We start from the raw sequence: 27,812 nt of genomic DNA on the forward strand, positions 1-27,812 counted from the left end.
GTTCTGCAGACTCTGAATCATCTATAAGGCTGGCGTAGTAAACGTAGTCAGTAGGAGGAGAGTGGCTTTGCTCCTCCGCAACTTCCCTAATAAGCCATCTGTATCCAAGGGCGGCCAGAGGCCAAGAAAAGGTGTTGAGCCGCCGGCTCCTTTAAGAGGCGTGGCCTCGCTGTAGCTGCCGCAGGAGTGATTGGCTGAAGCTGCCTCTCGGGGGTGGGACTTGGTTGCCAGGGAGAGGCGCGGGGGCCCCGGGGGCACTGCGGCGGCTGCGCGGAGGAGCGAGGTGCTTGCTGGGGCCGGGGCTGCGCGACGGCGCCGCGGGCTGCGGGCAGCGCCGCGCAGGCCGAGCAGTTCCCAGTTGGGAAGCGCTGTCGCCATTGCCGCCTCGCTCGGTGAGCGCCTCCGACTCGCCGAGCAGGGCCCCAGCGGGCCGCCGGCACCATGGGCCAGTGCGGCATCACCTCCTCCAAGACCGTGCTGGTGTTTCTCAACCTCATCTTCTGGGTGAGCGGGGCCCGCGGCGCGGCTGGGGGAGGCCTCGGCTCAGGCGCCCGCGGGGCCCGGGTAGGGGGCGACGGGGCCCTGCGGCGGAGGCGGGGGCGGAGGGAGCGCTTGGCCGCGGAGGCCGCTCCGCGAGGTCCATCCCGGGCGGGGACGCAGGTCCCGGGCGCCGCGGGCGGTGAGGGGAAGCCCTCGGGGGCTTCCGGCGACCTCGGCGCCCGGGCCCGCCGCCTGGCCGGTGCTTCCGTGCCAGGGGCTCCGCGCCGAGAGGCTGGGCCGAGCCCCCGGCCCTCCCTCTGGGGCACCCTGCTGGACGGAGAGCTCTCGTTGCACGTTCTTTCAGGGCGTCAGGCTGGAAATAGGATACTCCCCGAAGGGTCAGGCTCCGCTCTCTTTGTCAGGGCCCGGAGCCTCCGCAGCTCCAGGGGCCGTCCCGAGCCGCGGGAGCAAACGGTGCAGATCTGCGGGGTGCAGCCGACTCGCGCGCGAGGGACTCTGACTTAGAGCTCTTTGTGTACGGAGAGCTGGTTGGCTGGTCACCAGCCCTGGAAACTGGAAGGTTTCAGCTTGGGAAGCCAAACAGTCCTTTGACCAAGAAAACCAGTCTGTTTGCTTTGGTCGTCGGGGTGGGTAGCCTGAGGTCAGAAACCTTGGTTAGATATGATTCGGATGTCACAAGATTTTGAAAGAGCTGAGTTCACTTTTAATGAAAGCTGGCTTATGAATTTTTTTTGGACACGCCCCCAAAGAAAAGGGTGTGTATAACCACTTCGTCTTAGCTCAGGTCCTTGTCTCACTAGGGACTTTTGTCCTAATCTGTGCTGTTCGTATCACTTTCTCCACCCTCTAGTCCGTGTGGACCTTGCACCCGGATGCATCTTATTAAGCATGTCTTCCATCACATCACTTTGTTTTATTTAAAAAACAAAACTCCCAAAAGCCTCGGCAGTAAGATAAGGTTCAGCCTCCTTCTCCTGGTATTGCAACTAAGCCCTCAATCGCCTTTCCTTCCTCGTCGCTGGCTGTGTTTTTCAGCATTTGCTGCCCTGGCCAGACTTTTCTCCCCACAGTCCCCAGGACACTCCTTGAACGTCTCCACTTCCTATACTTATGTATGTTGAATGGGGATTCAACTTCTTCCCACACACATACCTAATTTGAAAAGAATCCTTTCCTTTTTACCACCTCCTCTCCCCCCAACAAAGCGTGAAGCTTTTCATTTCCTGACTGCTGTAGCCTAAAAGGATAATTATATATGATAAAGCACTTACTACACACAGGTATTGCCATAGAGTCTTTTAGGGTATTTATGGTGTGATGGAAAGAGTCCTGACTGATAGTACCTGTTCAAAATCACCCATGTGACGTTGGGGTTTCCATGATTTCTTTTTTTCCAATTAGAGCAGTGTTTCTCTTACTTTAGTTTGAGTTACAAGCCATTTTAAAAGGTAGAAGAATTTTCAGGGATCCCCAAAGGAAAAACACTCAATTAGATAATCAGATATTTAGGCGGAGACTTAGCTTGGTACCCTTTACAGTCCCTTGTGATTTTTATGGGCATAAGTGTTTGATTTGGGAAACTAATCTATGTACTATCAGGTGAATTCTAGGCAGTTCAAGCTCAGGGACTGAAATTGTTAAAGAACTGAAATATTGGAAATACAGGAGCCATTTTCTTTAAGTACTTACATTTTCATTTATTCTAAGATATCAGTTAATTCTAAGTGATTGCTCGTGAATCTTTGGAAATTATGTAAGTATATGTACTATTGGTACTTAGTGAAGAAGGTTACGTTGAACTTCAGTTGTGCGTTTCATATATGGCCGAGAGTAGTCATACTGTATAGTAAAAACGCCCTCTATCTAGTTTAGTAGAATAGTAAAACTTTTGTGAACTGTGATGAGGAAGTTAAGCAGACGTGCAGGGGAGAAAAATTGTGGCATAGAGCAGAATTAGTGCAGCACAACTGATGAAGAAACAGTGTTCCATGTGTCTCTCACCAAATGATTAGTTTAGGGACAAACTTGGAATCTGATGATGCTGGTAGTGATAACTACCATTCGAGTGGTTATTACACCCACGCACTGTGCTGAGCACTTTACATGGAGTATCATCACAGTAACCTCATCTGGCAGGGAGTGTTAATGCTGCTTTTCTGATGAGGACGTTAACATTTACTAAGTTAAAGTAGCACTCCCAGGGTATGGCAGAGCCTGCGTTCAAACCCTGATTGTCCGAGACTCTAGAGCCTGTGTGGTATTAGAGCAAAGTGTGATTTCAAAAGATTTGGAAAGGGGAAGGGACTCATTAGGTTACATTGCAGTCACTTTCTCTAAAACTTACAGATGCAATCTGTAAGTTTAGAACTTGTACCAGCATTTAAACTTCATTATTTAACTTGTGAGTTTAAAAAATTAGGTCATTATAAGGAAATACATAAAATAGATGTTAACTGGGGCCGAGTGGTTAAGTTCGCGCACTCCGCTGCAGGCGGCCCAGTGTTTCGTTGGTTCGAATCCTGGGCGCGGACATGTCACTGCTCATCAAACCACGCTGAGGCAGCGTCCCACATGCCACAACTAGAAGGACCCACAACAAAGAATATACAACTATGTACCAGGGGGCTTTGGGGAGAAAAAGGAAAAAATAAAATCTTTAAAAAAAAAATAGATGTTAACTGGTTCTCCCTGAGCATTTGTAATGCATTCTTCAGTTCTAAGAAGTGTATTCTTATATAGAGACCCTTCCCTTGTTTTAATGCCTTAAGGTATAAGTAGAAGAAACAAACATTCCCTACGTAGAGCATATCAAAGGTTTATCTAGATTCTCTCTGGCAACTTCAGCAAAGATTTTTTAACTCTGTTGCACTGGCTCTTCTCTGTGGGATGGTAATGGCTGATTGTTGATAGGTGTTAAAGTTTAATTGCTTTGGCAAGATCTTTAAACTACACCTTTTAATATCTTAATATCCAGGTTCACTTGGCAGTTTGTTCAATGAGCTGTGATGTGGAAATAGATATGTACTTGAAATACTTAGGCTTTGCACTAAATGATCCGACAGCCAAAATTGTTAACATTGACTTGGTCTAGATTATTTTGGACAGTGCAATCTAAGAAAGTTACTGTGGAAAGGCACAGACTAAAAGGGGAAACAATTGTTTCTAAAATTCTGAAGGTTGTCTTAATGGAAATTGAGAGTTCCTTACCAAATTTTAGAATATTAGGTCTTGTAGCTTGAAAGATAATTTTGGACAAGTGAAAGGATGTACAAGTTGGATCTCTGTTTTTTATGGAGTAGCATAGCTTTCAATGTAAGTGTTATAGTGCTAGACTCATTATAATTTCTGGGAGATGGTTAGGAGTGTTTGAGGTGCATGAGTAAATTTTGAAGGCTATTGGAACAGTCATTAGCCTCTTCCATAAACTGCGCTTTTGTACCAAGGTCAGATAGGATTCTTAATTCAGTGGGTCATTTGATCTGATTCAGGAGGCCTCTTCTAAAACAAGTTTAAATCAGTACTTTTATTTTCAGGTTTTTGTTCTCTGGTAAGTTAATTGAGTACTTGATCAAGTCCCATGTTATACAGATTACCTTTACTTTTCCTACCCTATGAGAAAAACCAGTGGGCTAGTATTTATTTTGCTCATGTGTGTTTTAGGCATTATAGGAACTGCAAGAGAAAGCTTTGTCCGTGCTTGCAGAATTTGTAGTCTGGCACGTCTACTTAGGCTGTTGTTTTTCATCAGTACGCGAGGCCATAGTAACACTAAAACGTCTGTGGAGGAGGAAGAACCACAAGAAAGTCAAACGCCTTGTAAAGCCTTTAAAACGACTTCAGAATGTGGCAGCTTCACTGATCATCGTTCTCTCATGAAACACCTATACAAATACTGTATTTGAAAGCCATGTATAACCGTTAAAATTTATCTTGTCTTTAAAAAAAAATACTTTTCACATCACACTTTCCTCTACGAATACGTATAATTCAGGGAAATTGCTTTGTTAAAAAAATATAACACAAATATTTAAGCACCTACTTTGTGCTTATATTATTGATAAAGTGGTGAAAAAGTGAAGCTCTCTGTTCTTACAGAACTAACTTTCTGGTGGAGCATGACAGACGACTGTAAATAAGCAAGAAAAATATCAGATAGTGATGTGTTATGTAAGGAATTAAAACAGGGTGATGTGACAGAGTGGTTGGGTGGCTGCTTTAGGTTGGCGAAGAAGGCTTCTCCAAGGAGGTAAAATTTAATCTGGAAGATAAGAAGGGGCAGATTTTGGGGTGATTTGGAGCAGATGGAGGCATTTAAGACAAGGAACACCTTATAGGCCCTGAGGCAAGAATGTACTTGGTATGTTCAAATTACCAAAAGAAGGTTTAACTATACCTTCATGCTTTTATTTAAAAAATAAAAATTTAAGGGGCGGGCCTGGTGGCACAGTGGTTAAGTGTGCAGGTTCTTCTTCACTGGCCCAGGGTTCGCCGGTTCTGATCCCGGGAGTGGACATGGCACTGCTTGGCAAGCCATGCTGTGGTAGGTGTCTCATATATAAAGTAAAGGCAGATGGGCCAGTCTTCCTCAGCAAAAAGGGGAGGATTTGCAGCAGTTAGCTCAGGGCTAATCTTCCAAATAAATAAATAAATAATTTATAGTGAAATATTTCAAGGAAAACCTCCTGTCACAAATCTCCATATACATATTTTGTATTTTCCAGCTCATACTACACATTTGAATTGGGAATAGGATACTTTTAAACGGAAACCTTCATCTAACATCCTGGAATTTGTTTCTCTACTTCCTGTGTTTCTATCATCATGAATGCCTACTCTGACAAAGAATATGCCATTGGAACGCACCTTCAGCTTACAGATTTTTTTTTCATGGTTGCTTTTCAGTTCACTGGAAGAAACAGTGAACAAACCCACAAACAGTGACAAAGCTAACTTTGTCAGTAAGCGAGTTATGGTACATAAGAGGAGACCTATTTCTTCTCTTTGACAGTTAAGAAAATGAACATTTCCAGTCTTACTGTATTCTCAGTCATTTGTCCACTGACCAAGTGCCTTGTGGCTCTGAGTAATCATTAACTGAAAGAACTCATAGCATTGGGAACTTGAAATCAGCCAGGTGACCATATTTGTGAAAGCTCTCATTAGCTGAAATTTAAGGCATAGGTTATTACCTTATTAGGATATTTATCATGCTTTGAAATATTTTAATGGATTTTATTCTATAAGGTTCAATTCAGGTTAGGATTTTTTTTTTCTTTGTTGAGGAAGATTCACCCTAAGCTAGCATCCCTGCCAATCTTCCTCTATTTTTTTTTCTAGTATGTGGGCCGTCAGGTTAGGATTTTAGCAGAAAATTTATTCCGTAAAATTTATACTTGCACCACCCAAGTGTACCCTAATAATTATTCATTCAGCTTGTTGAATATCTATGCTTTACTTGCTTCTGAGAAATGCAAAAAGACATAGTCCCTGCTGTCTAACAGCTCATGGGGAGAGGGGTCAGAAAGACAGGCAAAATCATCTGATACTTGATTGAATTTAATTTTTAATTGCACCTTCCCCCCAAAAAAGTCATACTCATGGACAGTCTCAAGTCTTCCTTTAAAAATATTATCATTCTCTTCTCGTTCCACTCTTCCTTAATAGTTTTGTAGTCAGTATATGAGAAAAATACTTTCATTTTATGTATTTGTTTTTGATTTACTAAAAAGAGTCCATAGTAAAAGCTATATTTTACATTGTTGCTGCTACTAATTAAACACATAACCCAAGCAGGGACAAACTCTCATATTATAAAGCTTAAGCACCTCAGGCTCCTGCAGTGGTAATTGGTTCTTTTTACAGTTAGAGTAGGGTGTGGAGAGAGAGGATCTCACAGAAAAATGTGTGTTTCAACTCTGTACTTCTCAGATGACTCCTGGAGCGCTACAATCTGAAAACAGCTGATTTCTATACTGTTAGAGTAATTTGGCTGTTGCAATTGGTTGATCTCCAGTTTTATTGTGACCTGAATTTTTGGGTCTTTCAACAGTAGGTATAAATTGTATTAAATAGAACAACTTTGTTAAGCTGGATAAACGGTGACTTTAAAAACTGAATACAGAAAAAATGAAAACAGGACAGAATTGTGGAACATGACCTTTGGCATCTTATCAGAGTAGTATCGGTTTAAAAGAGTTAAAATATTTCTTCTTTAAGAATAATGGCAATAATAATGACAGTGATGATAATGTTGGGAGATGGGGGTTATTGTCAAAACTTTACACCGCTCAAGTAGGACTTTATCTTTTTTTTCTACTTGCCTCCTTGACAGGTGAGACAGGTGATATTTATGGGAAAAAAAAGATAATGTGTACTGAAAGAATCAAAATTGTGTTAGATAATCAGAAAACATCTAAAGATGAGTCAAAGTCAACAGACCTGAGAAAAGTGATACTTGGGGGAGATTGGCAGGGACGCCTCAAATATTTGGGATTGAAGAGATGCCTGTTTTATGTTGGTGGTAAGAACAGATCTGGACATTCATTTGTGAGAGAACAGCAAGTTCTCAATTTCAGTTATAGTTTTAAATATTTACTTCTCTGATTATGCAAGTGATGTGTTTGCTTTTTTAAGGAGACACTAAAAAGTGTTTCAAAAAAACAAACTAACATCATCATAATTCTACCACCCAGAGTCAACCTATAGTAACATTTTGGTGTGTTTTTAAAATGGTTGTGTGTGATACATGTTTTTTTTTCCCCTAACACACTACAAACATGCTATTAAATTACACTTTAACAAAATGTTAAAGGGCTGTAATGTAAGTATATTTCTGGATGCCAGCGCTTGTGCTTTTGCTCCTATAATTTTGTTATAATAATTTGATGACCATGCCTTCTATGCAAATCTTTGTTTCCATCTGACTTCTTTTCTTAAGGATAGATTCCTAGAAGTGGAATTAGTAGGTACAGACATAAATGCCGAGGCTGATATATGTTGCCAGATTGCTTTCCAAATACTATTCTGTATTAATCTGTCCTCCAGCATGAGGGCCCTTCTGTCTGTACCCTTACACATCTTGGAATACTGCTTGCCTTTCTTATTAACCAATTTGTTAGGCAGAAAATGATATAATTGTTTTAATAGCTTCAGAAATTCTTGGTAAGAGTAGCTTTGATTTCTGAAAGAGGATTTGAAATCTTTGGAGTACTCTTTTTTTTCTTTTGCAGGCTTTTTTGGTGGGGAAGATTGGCCCTGAGCTAACATCTGTTGCCAATCCTCCTCTTTTTTTTCCCCTCCCCAAAGCTGCAGTATAAAGCTGTATATCCTAGGTGCAAGTCCTTCCAGTTCTTCTGTGTGGCATGTCGCCACAGCATGGCTTGACGAGCAGTGCGTAGGCCCGGTGCATGGGTCCATGCCCAGGATCTGAACTGGCGAACGCCAGACCCCCGAAGCTGAGTGTGTGAACTTAACCATTGCGCTACCAGGCCAGCCCCTAGTCTTTTTTTTTTTTCTTTGAAAGTAAATGAAATATGTAGGCATTGGACTTGGTGAAGGAGTAGTTATGTTTAATGATATGAAGTATTTTAGCAGAGTAAGTCAGAGTTGAAACAGCATATTTGGAGTAGAGAATGTTATGGTAAGTAGAGTGCTAAACGATGTAAGGTGATTTTAAGACACTTGTAATGGCCTGAGGGTGGAGTTTTGGGAATCTTTCAGAAATGCACTGTACAGAGTTACCAATGGGTTCCTAGCAGGAGAGAAGTAAAGTATGTAATAAAATCAATATGACTGTACAGGAAACTGAATTAAATGTTGAAAGATATGTACATAAGATAGATTTCTGCTGGTATTTTCCCATTTCTGCTTTGTTTTTGCAATCTGCTTTCTTACAAAGTCTAGAGTACACAGTGCCTTTTGCCCAGTCTTTTCTTGACTATTTTTTCTCCCAACATTCTGATCACTTCTACTATATCATTTGATCCTTTGAGACAAAAATCACTCCAAAGGAGCACTTCACACAGGCGAGAAGAACTGACAGACCCTGTACTTTCAGCTGTATGACGTCAGATGGTCCCCTCATCTTTATACTACCCTGATTCTTGCTAGTTTTACATGTGAATCCATGACTACAATAGTTCTTTGCTTTATCTTCACCCAAATGCTCTGTGTGTGGGATGCTTCCACCTTCACAATTCTGAGTTTCCATACAGATACACCTTTCACAACAGAGCTGTTTTATCTCCCAGCTTGTGACCTGTCTGTTGGTTTTTCTATTGCCACATTCCAGTGATAGGTTTCACTGCGGTTGAGGTGCCCCCTTTCATTTCACATTCCTTCTTCCCTGGGAAATTAAAGAATGTAGTAATAGTTTTGTGGATTTTAGCATTTCATCACCTGTTTGTTTCACAGAGGATTCAAAAAGTACCAAAACAAAACAGAAACACAAGATTAACTATAGAAAAAGCAATCTTATGTAAGGATGAAATTTCTTACTTTAAAAGAGACTTCACATTTGTGTGTACATGGTGGAGGGTAAAAGGATAAAATGAAGTATCATACCTCTGGAGCTCATACTTCTACACTTTTATAGCAGGACAGCTTTAGTTTTAGAGGAACAGCTTGGTGTTGTGCAAAAGCACTGACTTTCCTAAAGCTTTGACTTAATTTAGAGAATGATTTTATTAAAAGATGAAGAATGATTTTGAAAAAATTATTCTTTCTATAGTTTCAGCTCTCAGCCTTTCCCTTAAATTTCCCTTCACTTCTTTATAAAAAGGGTGAATATTTTTAGTATACCGTCCTGGCACAAATCCCCCTTTGTAGGCTCAGATTTTCTCAGCGTGACTAAAGCAGTTCAGCTGTTTCCAAGTTCCACATTTCATCTCCTCTTCTATTGCACCCCCCACCCCCCGCCTTGCCCTGCAGCTGCTTTGTTGGCAAAGCCCAGATCCTTTGATAGATCCCAATCCCATCATGACTCTTTAAAAAAAGGATTTAACCCAGCTCACCTTTTTAGCCTTTCTAATAGCCACAACTCCTATATTAAAAATCTGTGTGACTACAAAGTCCCCACACAAACTAGTTAGGAATTACTTATACCCTCCCTTCCATTTGCCATAAAGACTCTACCTATGTTTTTCATACTGATGGACTGATGGTTGGATGTCGTTAAAGCGGTCACTTATTGCTGTTTTTAGATCTTCAGTTGTTACTAAAACACCTACTCTATATTTTCAAAGCAACTGATATCATTTCATAAGTTGTTTATTATACAGCTTAAGATATAAGTATTTAGTGCTAAATACAGATGTCATTAAAAGAAAATTTTGAAGTTTTCTTCAATTTGGAAACAGCCTCTATTTATGAGTATTTTGATTAATGTAGTCTCATATCAGCAATCAGTGCAGTTTCTGCTTTGGTGTGTGCAACTAATAAATTGCTTCCCACTATATGTTGTTAAAATAGAGCTCTGTTATGTTCTCAGTTCTGTATGAATTGAGTGTTGACTGGTTTGCAGCCTGGGAAAAGAAACTCCTTTCAAGTCTAAGAGCAAAGAATAGGCAGCTTTACAAATGGCATCTCCTCCTAGCCTTCCATTGCACTCATTACATGTCTGGTTATATCTACTGTTGGTTTCTTTTTCTGCCTTCTCACGGTCTCCATTTCAGATGAGCGCTTCGCTCTGGGTGGAGGGTGGCAGCCTTGGAACCATTTTCCTTGGCCCATTCCCAGGCAGCACCGAGTGTGAGTCTCCTCAGAATCTCTCTAGGTTGATAGCTCGTCATTTTATATTTAGAATGCAAGTAGTTTTTCAGTGTCCTGTGCTTCAGATTAATTATTGAGTACATATATCTTCCAGTTTCATCTTGTTTTCATTCAAATTTATGTAGGCTAAAATTTCATTTATTAGAAGCCCCAAAATGGAATTCATTTTCATTCAAGCCTTTTAAGAAAGGTTGCCTTTTAGAGTAAGAAAAGCTGAGAATCCAAAGAATGAGATGACGACTGAAGACAAACTGGACAAAATTTGATTGATTCATATTTAGGATTTCTTCTGATTCAGTTTGAGGGCTTAAGGTGTTACTTTAGCAAAATATATGTGTGTACATGTATATGTGTGTATTTATATATCACACACATGTAGTCAAGAAAAAGTAGTATTTGGTGTTAAGTATTCCACATACTTCTGTAATTAATGCACCCAAACTATTAAGCTATTTCTCTTCTTTTCCCTCTCCTCTACCTGCCTTCATCCCATGTGATAATATGTCCGCAAAGTACGTCTGTCAGTAGACTCTGAGGACCTTTGAACAGGCATGGTGGCTATGAGTGTGGCATTTATAAACTAATGTATTCCAGATGTGATGAATTTGGTAAACTGGATTACATTGCCAAATCGTGTTTGAATAGTGAAGAGAAACAAAGCAAATATAAACCAAAGCTTGTGTTAGAGATGGGAGGGCGATTTTTAAGGGAAGGAGTGAGACTGAGTGTGCTCAATAAATTTTGACTGATACCTGCTGTGTGCCAAGCACTGTTCTAGGTGCTGGGTGGTAACACAGGGCTGAAAGATAGATGGGCAAAGTTTGTGTCCTAAAGGCATGCTGAGACGTGTAGTTATAATTGCAGCAGTTGTAATAGATGCTCCGGTAGAGCTGTGTAAGGGGTGATACATGAGAGGACAAAGGGCACCTAATCCAGCCTGAAATGATCAAGAATGTCTTCCAAAAGCAAGAGGTGATGTTTAAACTGCATCTTAATGGGTGACAAGGAGTTCCCATGCAGATGAAGAGAGGGCATTCCAAAAAGAACAGCAGAAGTAAAGTACAAGAATGTGTGTACATTTGGATATAACAGCTTTCTGTTGTTCAGGGTGTATGAGGGGTAACGGATGGAGTCCAAGGCTTAAAAGCAAGGAGAAACAGCTTAGTTCATCAGGGGCCTTATTTGCCTCATCCTGATTTTAAACAAGCTAATGTCTTAATCTCATTTGTATTTTTAACAAAAATAACTGATCACATAAAGAACGTATTATTAAGGAACAGGGAGGGTTGGGAAATAAGGCTTTGGGTGAACAATGATAAGCCCCAAATTAAGACAGAGCACTGTAGTAGGGTTGAAGAGAAATTAAGGTATTCAAGTAATGTTTTGGAAGTAAACTTGAAGGAGTTTGGTAATTGATGGGATGTAGACGAGGGCAAAGAATATAATAGAGTAACTCTCAGGCATCTGACTAGAAAAATTAAATGCCTAGTGCCTTTGGCCATTCTAGGAATACGAGGGAAGATTAGATAGGGTGGACAGGAAGGCAGACAGGGTTTGAGGTAGGTTGAGGGTGAGGTGTCTGTGGGACTTCCAGATAGTGATGTGTAGTTCTGAGACGATGGCCTAGGTAGTGAGCTAGTGACTGGTGATGCCCTGGCTAATATAGCCCAAGGGGAGCCTACAGAATAAGAAAATAATGGGGCTGAAGATAGAACCCTGGAGATCACTGACATTTCAGTCTGGTAAAGAAGAGTCCATGAAGAGAGTGAGCAGTGAGAGAAATTGGAAGAAAACCAGCAGTGGGGCCCCTTGGAAGCCAGAGGAGGAGAATTTTAAAAGAATGTTTTTTAAAAGTGCCTCCATTATTCTGTTTGTCTTCTCTTTTTAAAAAGTCCGCATTATTATTTTTTTAATCAAGTTACTTTTGCAACTTTACGTAAATGAAATCTTTCTTCCAGATCTGGCCATGATTCTAATGGCCTAGTGTAAGAAAATATACTTATGATGCCCAAGTTTCCTGGGTCCCCTAGACATAAAAGATAAACTGAGTTTTCATGTTGATAGGAGTTAATGGTATTTCCAGTATCATGGTGGAGGTAGTCGTCTAGTTTGAAGATTAATGGTTTATGTGTTAAATTTTAAAGGATGATGAAATAATTTTTTTCCCGTGAAAGTCTCAAAGTGCTCTACAGATGATAACTCATTAAGCCAAATGCTTTAACACTTAGCCTCCCACTGCATTTGATCCTTCACAGATAAGCAAGTGGCTTTGGGCTGTCAGCATCAAGCTGGTAGACGACGATAGCAAAATGGACAATGATAGAGGAGGATGTATGTAAAACTTTGCAGTTGGAGGGTGGTGTCTGGAGTACCAGCTGAATTAAGGCATATCTGTTCCATGACTTGTGCATTCGCTTTCCCTTTAGATGCCCTAAACCTTCTTATTCAAAGTGTAGTCCAAGAACCAGCAGCATCGGCATCACCTGGGAATTTGTTGGAAATGCAGAATCTCAGGCCTCAAACCCCAGACTTACTGAATAAGAGTCTGCAGTTTAATAAGATCCTCAGGTGATTCCTTCCTGTTCATGTTAAAGTTTGAGAAGCATCATTCTAAAGAATAAATAGATGTCAGGATTTGCCAAGTTCTTTAGTAACTGGACCTGCTGGCTTTACCATTTCACAGTCTCAACTAGGACAGTAAGTTTTTGGGAAATGGATATCATGGTTACTATTTATTATTATATTTTCTTTCTCCAAGTGGGTGGATAGAGGTTAAAAATACAGGTTCTGAAGTCAGATTGCCTGAGTTCAAATCCTGGCTCTGCCACTTGTACCTAATTTCCCTGTTTGTTGAGGGCAACTACGATTAGCAAAGGCGTACCCCTACCACCCCCCAGTCTGCCTTGGACATGTGGTTTGGGCGCGCGTGCTCGTGCGTGTGTGTGTGTGTGTGTGTGTATTTTCATTCTTATCATCAGTGTTACTTTTGAATTCATGGTTTCTTAGCTGAAAAGTAGGTGGAGTTTGGAAAACTTTTCAACTTTAGTCAAATGTTCTCACCCACTGAGTAATAGGAGACTTTTCAGCTTCACTGAAAAAAAAGTCTACAAATAAATTGAAAAGTGATGGGAAATCTCACTAAATTGTAACCTATTAAGAACATTTTACTAGCTGGGCTTCGAGACTTTTACCAGTGCTCTGAGCTTGTTTTCTACAGGGGGCAGCTGGCATTTTATGCTACGTGGGAGCCTATGTCTTCATCACTTATGATGACTATGACCACTTCTTTGAAGATGTGTATACTCTCATCCCTGCTGTTGTGATCATAGCTGTAGGAGCCCTGCTTTTCATTATTGGGCTAATTGGCTGCTGTGCCACAATCCGGGAAAGCCGCTGCGGACTCGCCACAGTAAGTTAGCGCTTCACTGACCACATGTGTCATCATAATGCGCGGGAATATTTCGTTTGTGTTACTTGATTGAATTGAGCATGAAACTCCATAGAACAAAATTAGCACTTGTCTTAAACTTCTAGCAGTTATCTCAGATAGTTTTTTTTAATCAAGAGAGTATTTAGAGCTATTTTTTCATTTGTATTTAATTTTGGACAATGTTTCCTTACAGTTTGTCATCATCCTACTCTTGGTTTTTGTCACAGAAGTTGTGGTAGTGGTTTTGGGATACATTTACAGAGCAAAGGTATGTTGTCTACTGTAATTCATGTGTTTTAAAAGGTGGTTTTAAGTTTTTCAAAGGAAATAGAACAAATTCATTTTATCAGAGTAAACATTTTCTTTTGCCTTACTTAAGTTTAGCCACCGCTTTAAAAATCTAAAGTTATTAGAAATTACAGAGAACTGATTGGTGGTTGCCAGAGGGGATGGGTGAGGACTGGGTGAAATGGGTGAAGGGGGCCAGAAGGTGCAAACGTGCAGTTATAAAATAAATAAGTCCTGGGGATGTAACGCACAGAATGGCAACTGTAGTTAATAATACTGTAACACGTATTTGAAAGTTTCTAAGGGAGTAGATCTTAAAAGTTCTCATCACACACAAAAATTTGTAACTGTATGGTGACAGAAGTTAACTGCATTTACTGTGGTGATCACTTTGCAATGTATACAAATATCGAATCATTATGTTGTACATCTGAAACTAATATAATGTTATGTGTCAATTATGCCTCAATAAAAAAAAAGAGAGAAATGCATTTAGTAAACACAAATCCAGGTTCCTGGCTTAATAAATAGTACATACTAGAGAACTGAGCTTTTGTTTTATGTTTAAGAATATGGCAACATTTCGAGCTCTTCTTTCTGAACTGTTCTTACCACTGAAGGTGCTATGTAGACATCAAAGATTGTGTTTAATGTGGATTCTGATTTCAGGAAATCTTCTGAAAGCGTAATTGATTTTTTATTTTGGTTGTTATGTATTTTTTTCCTACAATAAGTGTATTATGTGCTCTGTCAGTTGGGGTCTTCAGAGAAGCAGATGCAAAAATGGAATTCAATACATGGCTTCTATCAGAGGAAAGCCCGTGAGAGAAAATGGGGAAGGAGCCAGGACTGGCTGAGAGCTGTCAGGCCATGATGCAAGTGTAATCCCAAGTACTTGTTGGTGTAATTATGTAGCTAATTAAATATTGACTAAATCTTTGAACAAATGAATTCATGAAAAAAGAAAACAAAATTGAATAATCTGAAGCGACTTGGTTAAAAACAAATAGAACTAAAACATATTTTTGATCAAATCAGATATAAGTAAGTTCACTGTAGAAGTTGAGGGGAAATTTATTAATACTTAGTAGAATTCTATACTTTTATTATGTTGCAGTGTTTCTGCAGTTTAAAGAAACTAAAATTGGAAATCATTGTCAGTGCATTAAGGATGTGATTTGTGCAAAACAAATGATAAAGAGCTCGAATCAATGGATCCTATGCAAAGAAAGGACTTACATCTTAAGAATGGTGTAAATATACATTTCTTTTATTTTTTTTTTGCTGGGAATGATTTACCCTGACCTAACATCTGTTACCAGTCTTCCTCTTTTTTTCCCTCCCAAAGCCCCAGTGCATAGTTGTATATTCTAGTTGTAGGTCCTTCTAGTTCTTCTGTGTGAGCCACTGCCACAGCATGGCTACTGACAGATGAGTGGTGTGGTTCCATGACCAGGAACCAAACCCAGGCTGCCGAAGCAGAGCACGCCGAACTCTAACCACTAGCCATCAGGGCTGCCTCGTGAATATACATTTCTATGCTTTAAACTAAATGAAAATGTTTGCTGTTTTAAAAGTCTGTGATTTAATGGACTTTCTCAATTAACCAACTACTCCTCACCATGAGAGGCTTCTACATTTGTTAAATGCAATAGTGAAAAAAAGATGTTCCTGGGATGGAGGGAGTACATGAAAGTCAATTTAGGGTTGCAATTAGGTCCTTTCATTCCATAAATATTTGTTAGGAACGGTTTTAGAACCTTGTCAAGAGCCAGCCCTGATGGCCTAGCAGTTAAAGTTCTGTGAGCTCCACTTTGGCGGCCTGGTTTGGTTCCTGGTTGTGGAACCACACCACTCATCTATCCGTAGCCATGCTGTGGCAGCGGCTCACATAGAAGAACCAGAAGAACTTACAACTATACACAACTATGTACTGGGGCTTTGAGGGGGGAGAAGGAAAGGAAAAAAAAGGAGAAAGATTGGCAACAGATGTTAGCTTAGGGCAAATCTTCCCCTGCAAAAAATATATAGATAAAAATTTTTTTAGAAAGAACCTTGTCAAAATCAGTGATGGCCTACTTTGGTTTCATATCTGTATTTGACAAAGCTATGTATGTGTATGTATATAAATATAAATGTATATATTAATTAGTTATATGGTATAAATGTCTGGACCCCAAAAGATTTTTCTACTGTTCCATATGTTCTCTACCTAAGACATGCTAGGGAATATTCCACTATGACCTACGTTACATTTCAGCTCTCTGCTGAAGGAAGGATTCATTATAAAATGGGATTCATCCAGGCCTACCTCCAACCCCAGGCTTTTTTGTGTGGTTAATTTGTTTGTGTAGAGGTGCCAGCAAACCCTTAACTAAACTTTATAGGTACACCCTAGTGACTTCCACATGGGGGAGGTGTTTTAGCCCTTTATAAAATCCCTTCCAGAGGCTGTTGTAAGATCTGATCATAATTCTCTTTCCTCATTTGAGGCAAGATAATAGAAACTTAAGATCAGTAAGCAAGCATAATTTCTGGACAAGATAGATTTCTCACAGGAACTTGGCTGTCTGTTTTTTCCTTATTGCACCGTTACAATGTATCTTCTAAAGATCTGGCCCCTCCCACTCTGAATTCCTTGAAAGCAAGGCAACCATTTTTGAATGTTCAGCAATAGGAAGGTGCCTGGCATAATAAATGTTGTAAATTGGTAGATCGATTGAATGAAAAAGAAAGAAATTACATATCAAGACTTCTAGTCTCATTTAATATAGGGTTAGTTCTACTACTGTTCTAGTTTGTGGGTGTTTTTGTTATTAGTGCTGTTGAGTAGATTCCAACTCCTGGTGACCCTGTGTACAGCAGAGTGGAACCCTGCTGGTCTTTTTGTGCCGTCCTCTCACCTTCCTTGCTGTTTCAGACAATGCTTCGGTGCTAGGCATGGCCAATTTTTTGGAAGTGAGTTGCCAGTTTCCTCTTCCTAGTCTGTCTGAGTCTGGAAGCTCTGCTGAAACCTGTCCACCCTGGGTGACCCTTCTGGTATTAGAAATACTGGTGGTATAGCTTTCAGCATCACAGCAACACACAACCACCAAAATATGACAGCCGACAGATGGGTGTTGTGGTTCTCTGGGAAATGAACGTGGGCTGTGGTGGTGAGAGCACCAAATCTTAAGCACTAGACCACCAGGGCAATTAGCAGGTATTTAATTTTCTTTAAATTAATTCAGAATGAGCTGAAAATGAATAGTCGGTCAGCTGAGAAGTTTGTTCAAGTTTCCTTAGCCCATAGATTCTGTATATGGGAGAGTGAAATCGAAGTTTTCTAATTTCTGTTTTAGAAGAACTAAATTGAGGATTTCATTTTCCATTACCTTTTTTTAAAAGGTGTTAGTCCTGGACATAGAAAAAGATGATTGTGAGTTGTGATCCTACTTTCTCCCTCCGTCCTGAGGAACCAGATCCTGCCAACTTGAGCACCAAGACAGCTGTTGCCAACCACTCTCTTCTTGCCCCTCTTTCCTCTTCCTTGGTCATTTCCTCTTCTTTTCTTTCACCTTTTATTTTGCCAGCTTTTGCTTTCTACCTACACTACCATTCAAGGCTAGATAGGCTTCTTTAAATTAATTAATTTGGGTATAACTGTACAGCCATGATAAAGGCATAATAGAATTATTGTCATTGTAACTTACAGTTTTAAGTCAAATGTATGATATGCCAATTTAATATTCAAACCATGGATACATGGTACCAGGCAACTATGCCAGAAAAAGAATGCAGTGGATTTTACCCGGACTTGTGATCTGTTTATCGGTTTTATAGTCTCATCACATCACTGATATATAGTTACTAAAGAAGTCTAATCATCTTAGAAGGGTAAGGAGAATCTGATACAAGCATACTTTATTCAATGATACTTTCTTGCCACTTTAGTAATTGGCAGCAATATATTATGAAGAGTTTATTTCCTGTCTCCTCATTCACATACGTTGAACCTGCAGTTTTTTCATAAACTGCCACTTCTAAGGACTGATTTTTTACCTACTGATTACTTTTGTATATTTGGCCAAGTCTAAACATTGAATAAATAAAATGGAAATTATGTTATTTGTCCCAAAAATATATTTGTGAGAATGTTTCAGGTTTTATTTTTACCCCCTTTAGGAAAGGAAAATGAATAGGTCGAATCCACTGAAAACTTATTTGAAAAGGAAGCCGTTCCATTTATAATTTAGGACATCTCTGTCAAGGCTCAACTGCTTTCTCTCTTGAATAGATTGTTAGCCTGCCATCTTGCAAACAATCTTCTCTTTGAATGCTTTTAAATCTGTGTGATATGATATATCTGAATTTTTACCTGAATGTTTATGGAGACAGGAAGGGAGAAAACTTTTTTTCTTACAAGAAATTCACAGAGGTATCTGGCAACTTTGCATACATGCCATTTAAATATTTTAGCTAGAGCCTTGACTAATGTTAGTTTTGCCACTATTTTTAAAGGACTGAATACTTTGTTTTGACTCAGGTGGAAAATGAGGTTGATCGCAGCATTCAAAAAGTGTATAAAACCTACAATGGAACCAACCCTGATGCTGCTAGCCGGGCTATTGATTATGTACAGAGACAGGTGAGCTCTCCTGAGGTGAATTCGCTTTTGAGGGCCAATCACAGCTGGGCCAACATTGAATTCACTCTGCTGTTACTGTGTAGATTAGCCATGTGCCTTCACAGCCATGGTCAGCTTCATGATGTGTCCATTGTTTTTGCCTTTGGTAACCTTTGAAGTTACCAAAACTTCTCCCTTGAAAAGCTTTTTCCACCAGCATCTAGTCAAAGCCAGATAAAAAACATCTGGCTTCCACCCCGCGCAAAAAAAATTAGCGAGAGAGGCGATAATGGGAGAGAGATATGTGTCACAGGAAAATTGGGAGTCCAGGTGAGCTTTAGAGGAGGTGAGAGGTCTTCATATACCTTTAGAAAGCAAGGCCAGAAAAACTGTAAAAAAAAAAAAAAAACAACTTGTGAACAATTTGAAACATACATTAAGGTAGAATAAGAAAAAATTATTGTGAGCAATTTGCAGTGTACATTAAGGTAGAGAGAATAGTATAGTTGATCTTTGTACCCATAAACGCAGCTCAAAAATTGTCAACCTTTTGTCAATCTTATTTCTTCTATTACCCCCATGTATCTTTTGCTAGATTTTCTTAAAGCAAATCCCAGGCATTTCAGACAAAATATATTAAACACTTTGTCACTGGAAATAATACTTAATTTAGAACCAGATATTTAACACATAAGATAGTAAGATTTTTCTTAGCTTGTGGGCCAGTCAACTCTGGGCAGTGTGCTTTTGATATGGTGATTCTAGAGCCACTAGTCATATGTGGCTATTTAAATTAAAATTAAAAATTCAATCCCTTAGTTCATACTAGCCACATTTTAGGTGTTCAATAGCCTCATGTGGCTAGTGGCCCACCATGTTGGAAATGCAGATGTAGAACATTTCTGTCATACCAGAAAGTTCTGTTGGACATCACTGGTGTAGAGTAGCTTAAAGCTCTGCAGTGTGTGGAACTCTAAAGTTCAACACAGGTGTATGTGTTTTGTGAGGAGTAATATCTTATTCTCTTTTCTGCTAGCTGCACTGTTGTGGAATTCACAACTATTCAGATTGGGAAAATACAGACTGGTTCAAAGAAACCAAAAACCAGAGTGTCCCTCTTAGCTGCTGCAGAGAGACCGCCGGCAGCTGTAATGGCAGTCTGGCCCACCCCTCTGACCTCTATGCCGAGGTAAGTTTGGTTTCTTGGCCAAGACTTGAATCTAGCCTGGTAACCTCTCTGTGCGTTATCTCTACCTGGAAATTCTTTTCGACGCTTTTTGTTTATCCTTAATGCTGTTTTATTTTACTGTAAATTATTTTTAAATGCATTGTTGTCTTTTTCTCTTTTAGTTTCTGTCGTTTCCATTTCTGCCAATGAGCAGGAATATGTGACCTTGCAACTTCCACTTAAAAAGAAAATTCTAATGAGGATGACTTGTGTGTTTTTCAGGGGTGTGAGGCTTTAGTTGTGAAGAAGCTACAGGAAATCATGATGCATGTTATCTGGGCAGCGCTGGCATTTGCAGCTATTCAGGTAAACACAGCTAGCCAAGAAGTTGTTATCAGAGAGTGCTGATTCTCTGATGTCAAACGGAAATGGTTTTAATCACTAAGTACAGTTAATCTTTGTGTATATAGATAATTTGGAAATGATTGCGGTACCAGCCACCAGTTTCCAACATCTTCCATTTCCTGCCTCTAGACCTAGACCCAGAATGGTCCCAAAAAACCAGAGATCTGAATGGGGGGACCATGTGTGAGGGGACTCTATGCCTTATTTTCTTGACTTGATTAGTGAGTGACCTGTTCAAAATACAAACTGTTCTCATAGTGTATTCTTGAGAGAGATTTTAATAGAACTTCACAGAATTTTTAAAAATTGTACTGCTTTATTTCAGTTTGGAAATGGAAAGCTGTCTTTTGTGTGTGTGTGTGAGAGGAAGATTTGCACTGAGCTAATATCTGTTGCCAGTCTTCCTCTTTTTTTGCTTGAGGAAGATTAGCCCTGAGCTAACATTGGTGCCAGTCTTCCTCTATTTTGTATGTGGGACAACGCCACAGCATGGCTGCCGACAAGTGGTATAGGTCCGTGCCCCAGACCCAAACCTGCAAACCTGGGCCGCTGAACCAGAGTGCACTGGACTTAACCACTATGCTCTGGGGCTGGCCCCAGAAAGCTTTATTTCAGTCTTTTTTTTTTTTTGTATTATTTCTCCTTCTGGTTCTTATTTTTGTGTCCTCAAGGGTTTTATATGTTCATATATATAAATGAAGAATTGGTAGTACAACACTAGTCTCTTGTACTAATAGGAGCAATTTCATTGCTTTACAGAAAACACCTTCAAGTAAAAACTGAGGTTCTAACCTCTTCTGTATTTGTGGACTTAGTTTTTTCAAACCGTTAGCCATTGAGGAGTTCATGATACCACTTGGCACATCTGGAAGTATACAATGCCGTTGTTGGTAGCTGAGGGAACTTGTTTTCCCAATTCCTGCCAGTGAAAACAGTCATTTTCCCCCTAATAGTATCATGTACAAAATAGGTGGTAATTGTTTAATTGCCTCTCACTTTATCTACTCCCAACCCCTCACACCCACATTATCCCTCACCCCTACCTGAAAACAAATAAGAAAGATAGCTATTTTTGCTCAGTACAGCTACTATTTCTGGTTTATCAGGGTTATACAGTATATCTTAGGAATTCTGTTAGAAGAATGCGTTAGAGGAGTCTTACACTGAGAATAGGGAACTATTTGAAAATCCTCTCCATCAGATCTAGTTCTCAGAGTGTTCGTTTAGTTCTTGAAATACGCTTCAGGCCAGAGAATCTATTTTAAGAAAGTGTAGGTATCTTTTAATTGTTAGACAAAACCGGTGTAATTGCTAGTTTACCTGTAAGTTGCTTGGATTGTCTGCTCTCTGTATAATTGAACAGAAGGTAGTGTATTTAATGGAAGAAATTTTCTTATAAGCTTAATTTATCAATAAAAGGCTCTAGTTCCGGTGTTGACCATTTGTGGGCCAAATCTCTCCCACCACCTCTTTTTGTGTGAGCCACACTCATTTGTTTGTGTATTGTCTATGACTGCTTTTGTGTTACAGTGGCAGAGTTGAATGGTTTCCGCAGAGACCCGTTTGTCTCTTGTTCACAAAGCCTAAAATATTTACTTTTAAGGAAACATTTGCTGACCCTTGCTCTAGTCTAGTTAAATGATCTAGGTTTGAGTAGTATTGAAATGATCAAGAAAGAAAAACTGAAAAATGCTAGTTAATTATTATAACAGGATTTTTGAATATAAGAGAATAAGATTTTAAAATTTTTACTACACCTCTTATTTTGTTGGCTTATTAAAATCAGCAAGATATTTCACTTCTTTGTATGTAGTCAGCCTCTTAAATTAACAAATGATCAATTATGAATTTTATATTTAAAAGGTCTGGTCACAATAATAGACAAAAATCTAGGTTTTGGTTTGGCAAGCTCTTAAGTATCGCTATGGATAAGGCTTGCTGCTCAGACAATATGGGAAAAATGGGAATTGTCAGTCTTTGGAGTCTTATGAAGTTGACATGTCCTCAGGATGAGGTGATCAAGAGCAAACTTTCATAGAGAATTGTTTCCCAAGGCCGTGTTGCCTTTTTCTGGTGTATATGCCAAGTGTGAAGGAAATTGAGACTGCTGTTTCCTTCCTCCTTCTTCTTGACTACCAGTTATTCATTAAAATGAATTAAAATACATAAGTGAATAACCCTTCAGCTTGGGCCCCCAGATAGTTAAAATCAAGTGGCTTGATCCTGACATACTTTAAAAAAACGTTCCAAGTAATTCTTCCTTAAAAGCTTAAACCAAAGCTTGAGAAGCTAATTCTTGCTTAGAATGGCTAAGATTTTTATTTTTTAATTTTGGAGCAATTAATCATAATTAACTTTTTGAAAGTTTTTTAAATTGAAAATACTCATTTGATAAAATTTTTTCAAATCGTATAAATTTAGTAAAAGATAATCCTCCATCTCAGTCTTGACCCTAGATCTTGAGTTCTCCCTGCAGAGAAAACCACTGTTACCAGTTTTCTGTATGTCCTTCCAGAAGTAGTTTGTGGATAAACAGCATATAATATTTTTTATGCAAATAGAAGCTTATAGGATGCAATTTTGTACCTTGCTTTTTTTAAAAATTGAAATAATTGTATATTCACATGCAGTTTTAAAAAGTAATACAGCCAGAGCCCTTGTATGCTTTGCCCAGTTTCCCTCAGTGGTAACTACAGTATATAATAACCAGGTTATTGGCATTGATACAATCCACCAGTTTTATTCAGATTTCTCATTTCTATGTGTGCATATTTAGTGCTGTACAATTTTATGACCTGGTAGGTTCCTGTATCCACCACCACAATCAAGATACTGAACAGTTCCAACACCACAAGAATCCCCCTGGGTACCTTTTTATAACTAACTGCACCTCCCTCCCTCCTGTGCCTCCTCCCCACATACACTGGCAACCACTAATCTGTTCTCCATTTCTAACATTCTGTCATTTCAAAATATTATATAAATGGAATTATGCCATGTGTAACCTTTGGTATCTTGCTTCTTAAAAACAAATTAGTAGTATTCCATTTTGGGGGCATACTTTATAACTTACGTAATCTACATTAATGGGCATTTGTGTAAGTCTTGCTATTACAGAAATGCAAGTAGTATATCCTCCGTATGCATTTGCAAAGTCTATAGCAAAAATTTGTGGGCATGAAATTGAGGAGTCAGAGTATATGAGTGACTTTTTGATAGATATTTCAAAATTTTTCTCAGAAAAGAGTGTTTCCTGTGTGCAGTTCCAATAACCTTGTATGACAACATTTCCCTATAACACCACCTCCATAGTATATCATAGAACATTTTAATCCTTGGCAGTCCGTTTTTTAAATCACCACTTGCCTCTGTATTTAGTAATAATTTTTTGCAGTTGCTCAGTGTTATATTTGGGGTAAGTGCATATTAGTTCTCATGACTTACGTATTGCAGGGGAAAATTTCATTGCAAGGAATAACACCAGAGGTAAAATATTTGTGTAATATCTCCAAGTCTATTTTTGGAAAATTTCAATTATAAATGAAATTTCAGTATAGCAAAGCTTTGGAAATAGGCCTGTGTAATACTTAGTGATGAGGTTTGGACTACAATAAGTTACTGTGCAGAGCTTAATGTTCTTAAACAGACTCATTCCCAAGCGTGAGTAGGGTTTTATCAAGCTTATTTAATTGTTTTTAAATGAATACAAGTTGACTTAATTGAAATAAAAGTCAGGAAAGAAATGATACTTATTTCAGACCCCATTTTAAGAATACTGACTCCTTCAGTAGAAGTTAACCAACTTGAAAGGAATGTTAGGGAAGTGGGATGGGAAGAGAGACTTTTTCCCCCAGCAAATCAGTAATTTCTGAGCTTAGTATTTTTATTGCTCAATTTAACATTGCCTGGGAATGTAATTGTCTCTGATTTTGTAGCTGTTCTAAGAATGTTTTGATGTACACTGAATGGAAATGTATTTCTTTAGGAATTGGGTACTGAACATCTCTAGAATTGGCTTAAGACATTTTGTAAACTTTCAACAATATCCACTTTTAAATTGTCTTTGAAGTGCTTTGTAAGCACTCAGCAAATGCTGATAGGATAAAACTGGTGGAGTCAAGCAGCAAGTATCTATCCTGAATGGGTGGAATACACTAACTGAGGGCAGAAATTTATACCATGGAGAATTCGGATTGTGGACATTCTTAATCTCCATGTATGTGTCTTGTTAGTAATCTTCCACTTCAAACTTTGAGAGTCTGTTTATGGATCGGGTACATTTTGTTGAAATTAGATTGACCCCATATGTACAGAGGGCCCTGCCTTTTAAAATCAAGTAACTGAGACCTTTCACTGTCAATGAAAAGTTAGAACAGCAAATTTTTTTTTTAATTTTCTCATCTTTTTTTTTTTTCATTTTTTATTTTTTTTCCTTTTTCTCCCCAAAGCCACCTGGTACATAGTTGTATGTTCTTAGTTGTGGGTCCTTCTAGTTGTGGCATGTGGGATGCCACCTCAGCGTGGCTCGACGAGCAGTGCCATGTCTGCTCCCAGGATTCAAACCAACGAAACACTGGGCCACCGCAGTGGAGCGCGCAAACTTAACGACTCGGCCACGGGGCTGGCCCCAAGAACAGCAAATTAACTTATTCTTATTTAGCTCTTTGGTTACTGTTTATATTTTGTAAGAAGCTAGGTCAAAAATTCTAGAATTTTCTTTTTATTATCTTTTTAAATTTTTTATTTTTTTAAGAGATTGGCGCCTCAGCTAACATCTGTTGCCAATCTTCTTCTTCTTCTTCTCTTTTTTCCTTCTTCTCCCCAAAGCCCCCCAGTACATAGTTGTATATTCTGGTTATGAGTGCCTCTGGTTGTGCTATGTGGGATGCTGCCTCAGCATGGCTTGATGAGCAGTGCTATGTCTGCACCCAGGATCTAAACCTGTGAAACCCTGGCCCAGCAAAACCCTGGGCCGCTGAAACAGAGCATGCGAACTTAACCACTCGGCCACAAGGCTGACCTCTAAAATTGTTTTCTCTTTGATCCAGCTTAATCCTCTTGCTTAACCAAAATAATATGGCATGACTTTATTACTATTGTAGTTTGCTACCACAGAAGGATTAGGGCTTATTAAAATAAAATGATGATGGAAGAGTGACCTCTAAAAAGTAATACCACAGAGCCAAGCCTGGATTTCAAAAATAGTAAATAATTGTGAAAGAAACAAAAACCTTGACACTGCCTTTTTTGGCATCAGGATTAGTTTTCCGCCATAGGGCTTTTGGACTACTCATGTACTGAATTTTGTGGATTGTTATAAAGCCCATCTCCCCCAAATCCAGATGCCTCAAAAGACCACCATTAAATTTCCTCAAGACATATGATCTTGATCATTCTACTCCCTAGACCTTTGCTGTCCAGTATGGTACCCACTAGCCACATATATCTAAGTTTAAATTAATTTAAATAAAGTTTTAAAAATGCAACTCCTTAGTTGCACTAGCTACATTTCAAGTGCCCAATAGCCGCATGTGGCTAGAGGCTACCATATTTGACAGCTCAGATATAGAATGTTTCCATCATTGCAGAAAGTTCTTTTGTAGAACTCTGCTCTAGATTGACAGCGGGGGTGGCAGTACGAGAGTTTTGATTCTCTGCTGGCTTCATAAATTATTCTTAAGTGTGAGGCAGGGAAACTAAAACTTGGCATTTAGACAGTTCTTCAAAAAGGAAAAAGATAATATATTCATTAGAGATTGCTTCTGTTACTGTTGTTACTGCTTTTTAAAAGTTTTTTATTTTTCCTTTTTCTCCCCAAAGCCCCCCGGTACATAGTTGTATATTCTTAGTTGTGGGTCCTTCCATTTGTGGCATGTGGGATGCGGCCTCAGCGTGGCCTGATGAGTGGTGCCATGTCCGTGCCCAGGATCTGAACTGATGAAACACTGGGCCGCCGCAGCGGAGCACGCGAACTTAAGCACTCTCCCATGGGGCCGGCCCTGTTGTTACTGCTTTTTTGATGATTTGAGGTCATTGAACTTTGAAACAGCTCCATTGCCAACAAAGAAGCATACACTAGCTATAAGAGGGTTTTCAGCCTTTTTTTCTCCACTGTTGTTTTCTTCCCACAGCTGCTGGGCATGCTGTGTGCATGCATTGTATTGTGCAGAAGGAGTAGAGATCCTGCTTATGAACTGCTCATCACCGGCGGAACCTACGCGTAGTAGAAAACTCAAGCCTGAGCTTTTCAGTCTTGTTCTGATTTGGAAGGTGAATCGAGCAGGTCTACTGCTGTTGGCCTCCTGAGTTCATTTAGTTAAAGCACATGTACACAGGTGTTGCACAGAGCAGCTTGGCTCTTCATGTGCCCACCTACTTACCTACCCACCCATGACTTTCTTTTCCCCATTCTAGCTGACTCTCCATGTCCCTAAGTTTTTAAGTACGGCGGTAAATATTCTAATTTCAGAACCATTTGTGAGTTGCATAGTGTGGTAGAATTAAAGGAGGCTATGGGCCTGCTTCTGTTACCTCCAGGCAATTATGGGACTGCTGCCGAAGTATCACCATGTCCTTTCAGTCTTCACAATGGAGAACTCTTGGCCAAAGGTTTTTGGGGGAAGAGAGAGGAAGCCAGCTGTCTGGTCAAAGTTAACACCAGATGATGCCCCTCATCAGTGTCCTTTTAAAAAATATATGCTGTAGTCCAATAAGATAGCAACTGTACAAAATGGCTAAAATAGATTTTAGAATCATACAGTGTGTATCTTGGTTCATCTTCAAAATCAGACTGATCTTTGAAACTAGCGATTTTTAATTAAAGCTGGCTTTGTAGGAGGAGTATAATGTATGCACTATTGTTTTTAAATGGTTAGTGTGAGTGTATGCGTGTTTTTGTATGACTCAGCCCATTCATCATAGGTCTGAAATTTGTTAGAAATAATGTACCCCTGTAGACTAGCAAAATAGTAGTATATAAATGTGATCTCAGTTGTAAATAGAAAAATCTAATTCAATAAACTGTATTACCCCTCAATATGTAGTTTTTAATTATTTGGGGATGCTTCTCTTCCAGAGCAGCAGTGTAATGTTTTAAGTATTGGTGCTGTCTGCAGCTCATCATGATTTACATGTGTTTTAATTATATCTGTTGCCAAATTCTAAAGGCTTCAGTATTCAAAAAACCACAGAGACTTTTTAGGCTAGTGTATCCTACAAATATGGAACATCTAACTATGTGCATGACACTGAGGATACAGTGATGATGCTGTTCTTGCCTTCAAGGAATGTGGAGTCCTAGTATCAGAGCCATACAGAGAAGCAGATAATTTCTGTACGGTGCAGTGATTGTAGTAACAAAAGAAATGGAAGCCCAAAGGAGGTGCTCTGAGAGGCAGGGGCAGCTTCCTGGAGGAAAGGCCCAAGCCCAGAGGCTGGATAGGCTTTGTGGGAAAGGGTACACAGGGATGTGAAATGGGGTGGAGAGTGCAGGTTGCTGCTTGTGCATGGAGCTTAAAATACAACTCTGGGAAAAGAAGTTGAAGTGGCCAAGCCTGACTTCTCTAGGGTCTTACACAACATCCTGTGGAGGTCAGACTACTTGAAAGTGGAGGCAGCCATGTGTGTACGTGGTAGTAATGCAAGGG

General features: G+C 39.5%; 1 protein-coding gene across 1 annotated transcript; it reads left to right on the forward strand.

The window, feature by feature from the left end:
- Positions 1-270: 270 nt before the first annotated feature.
- Positions 271-27,202, forward strand: TSPAN3 (tetraspanin 3). Its single transcript, XM_046653721.1, has 7 exons — positions 271-504; positions 13,487-13,678; positions 13,893-13,967; positions 18,513-18,614; positions 19,630-19,782; positions 20,044-20,127; positions 26,298-27,202. The coding sequence occupies exons 1-7, from the start codon at positions 442-444 to the stop codon at positions 26,388-26,390; spliced, it is 762 nt and encodes a 253-aa protein (XP_046509677.1). The 5' UTR covers positions 271-441; the 3' UTR covers positions 26,391-27,202.
- Positions 27,203-27,812: the final 610 nt, after the last annotated feature.

Source organism: Equus quagga, chromosome 2 (genome assembly GCF_021613505.1).
Source record: "Equus quagga isolate Etosha38 chromosome 2, UCLA_HA_Equagga_1.0, whole genome shotgun sequence".
Lineage (NCBI taxonomy): Eukaryota > Metazoa > Chordata > Mammalia > Perissodactyla > Equidae > Equus > Equus quagga.

Coding starts and splice junctions, on each gene's coding strand:
- TSPAN3 (XM_046653721.1), top strand. CDS start 442: ATGGGCCAGTGCGGCATCACCTCCTCCAAGACCGTGCTGGTGTTTCTC. Junction 13,968..18,512: donor GATACATTTACAGAGCAAAG/GTATGTTGTCTA, acceptor GTTTTGACTCAG/GTGGAAAATGAGGTTGATCG. Junction 20,128..26,297: donor TGGCATTTGCAGCTATTCAG/GTAAACACAGCT, acceptor TTCTTCCCACAG/CTGCTGGGCATGCTGTGTGC.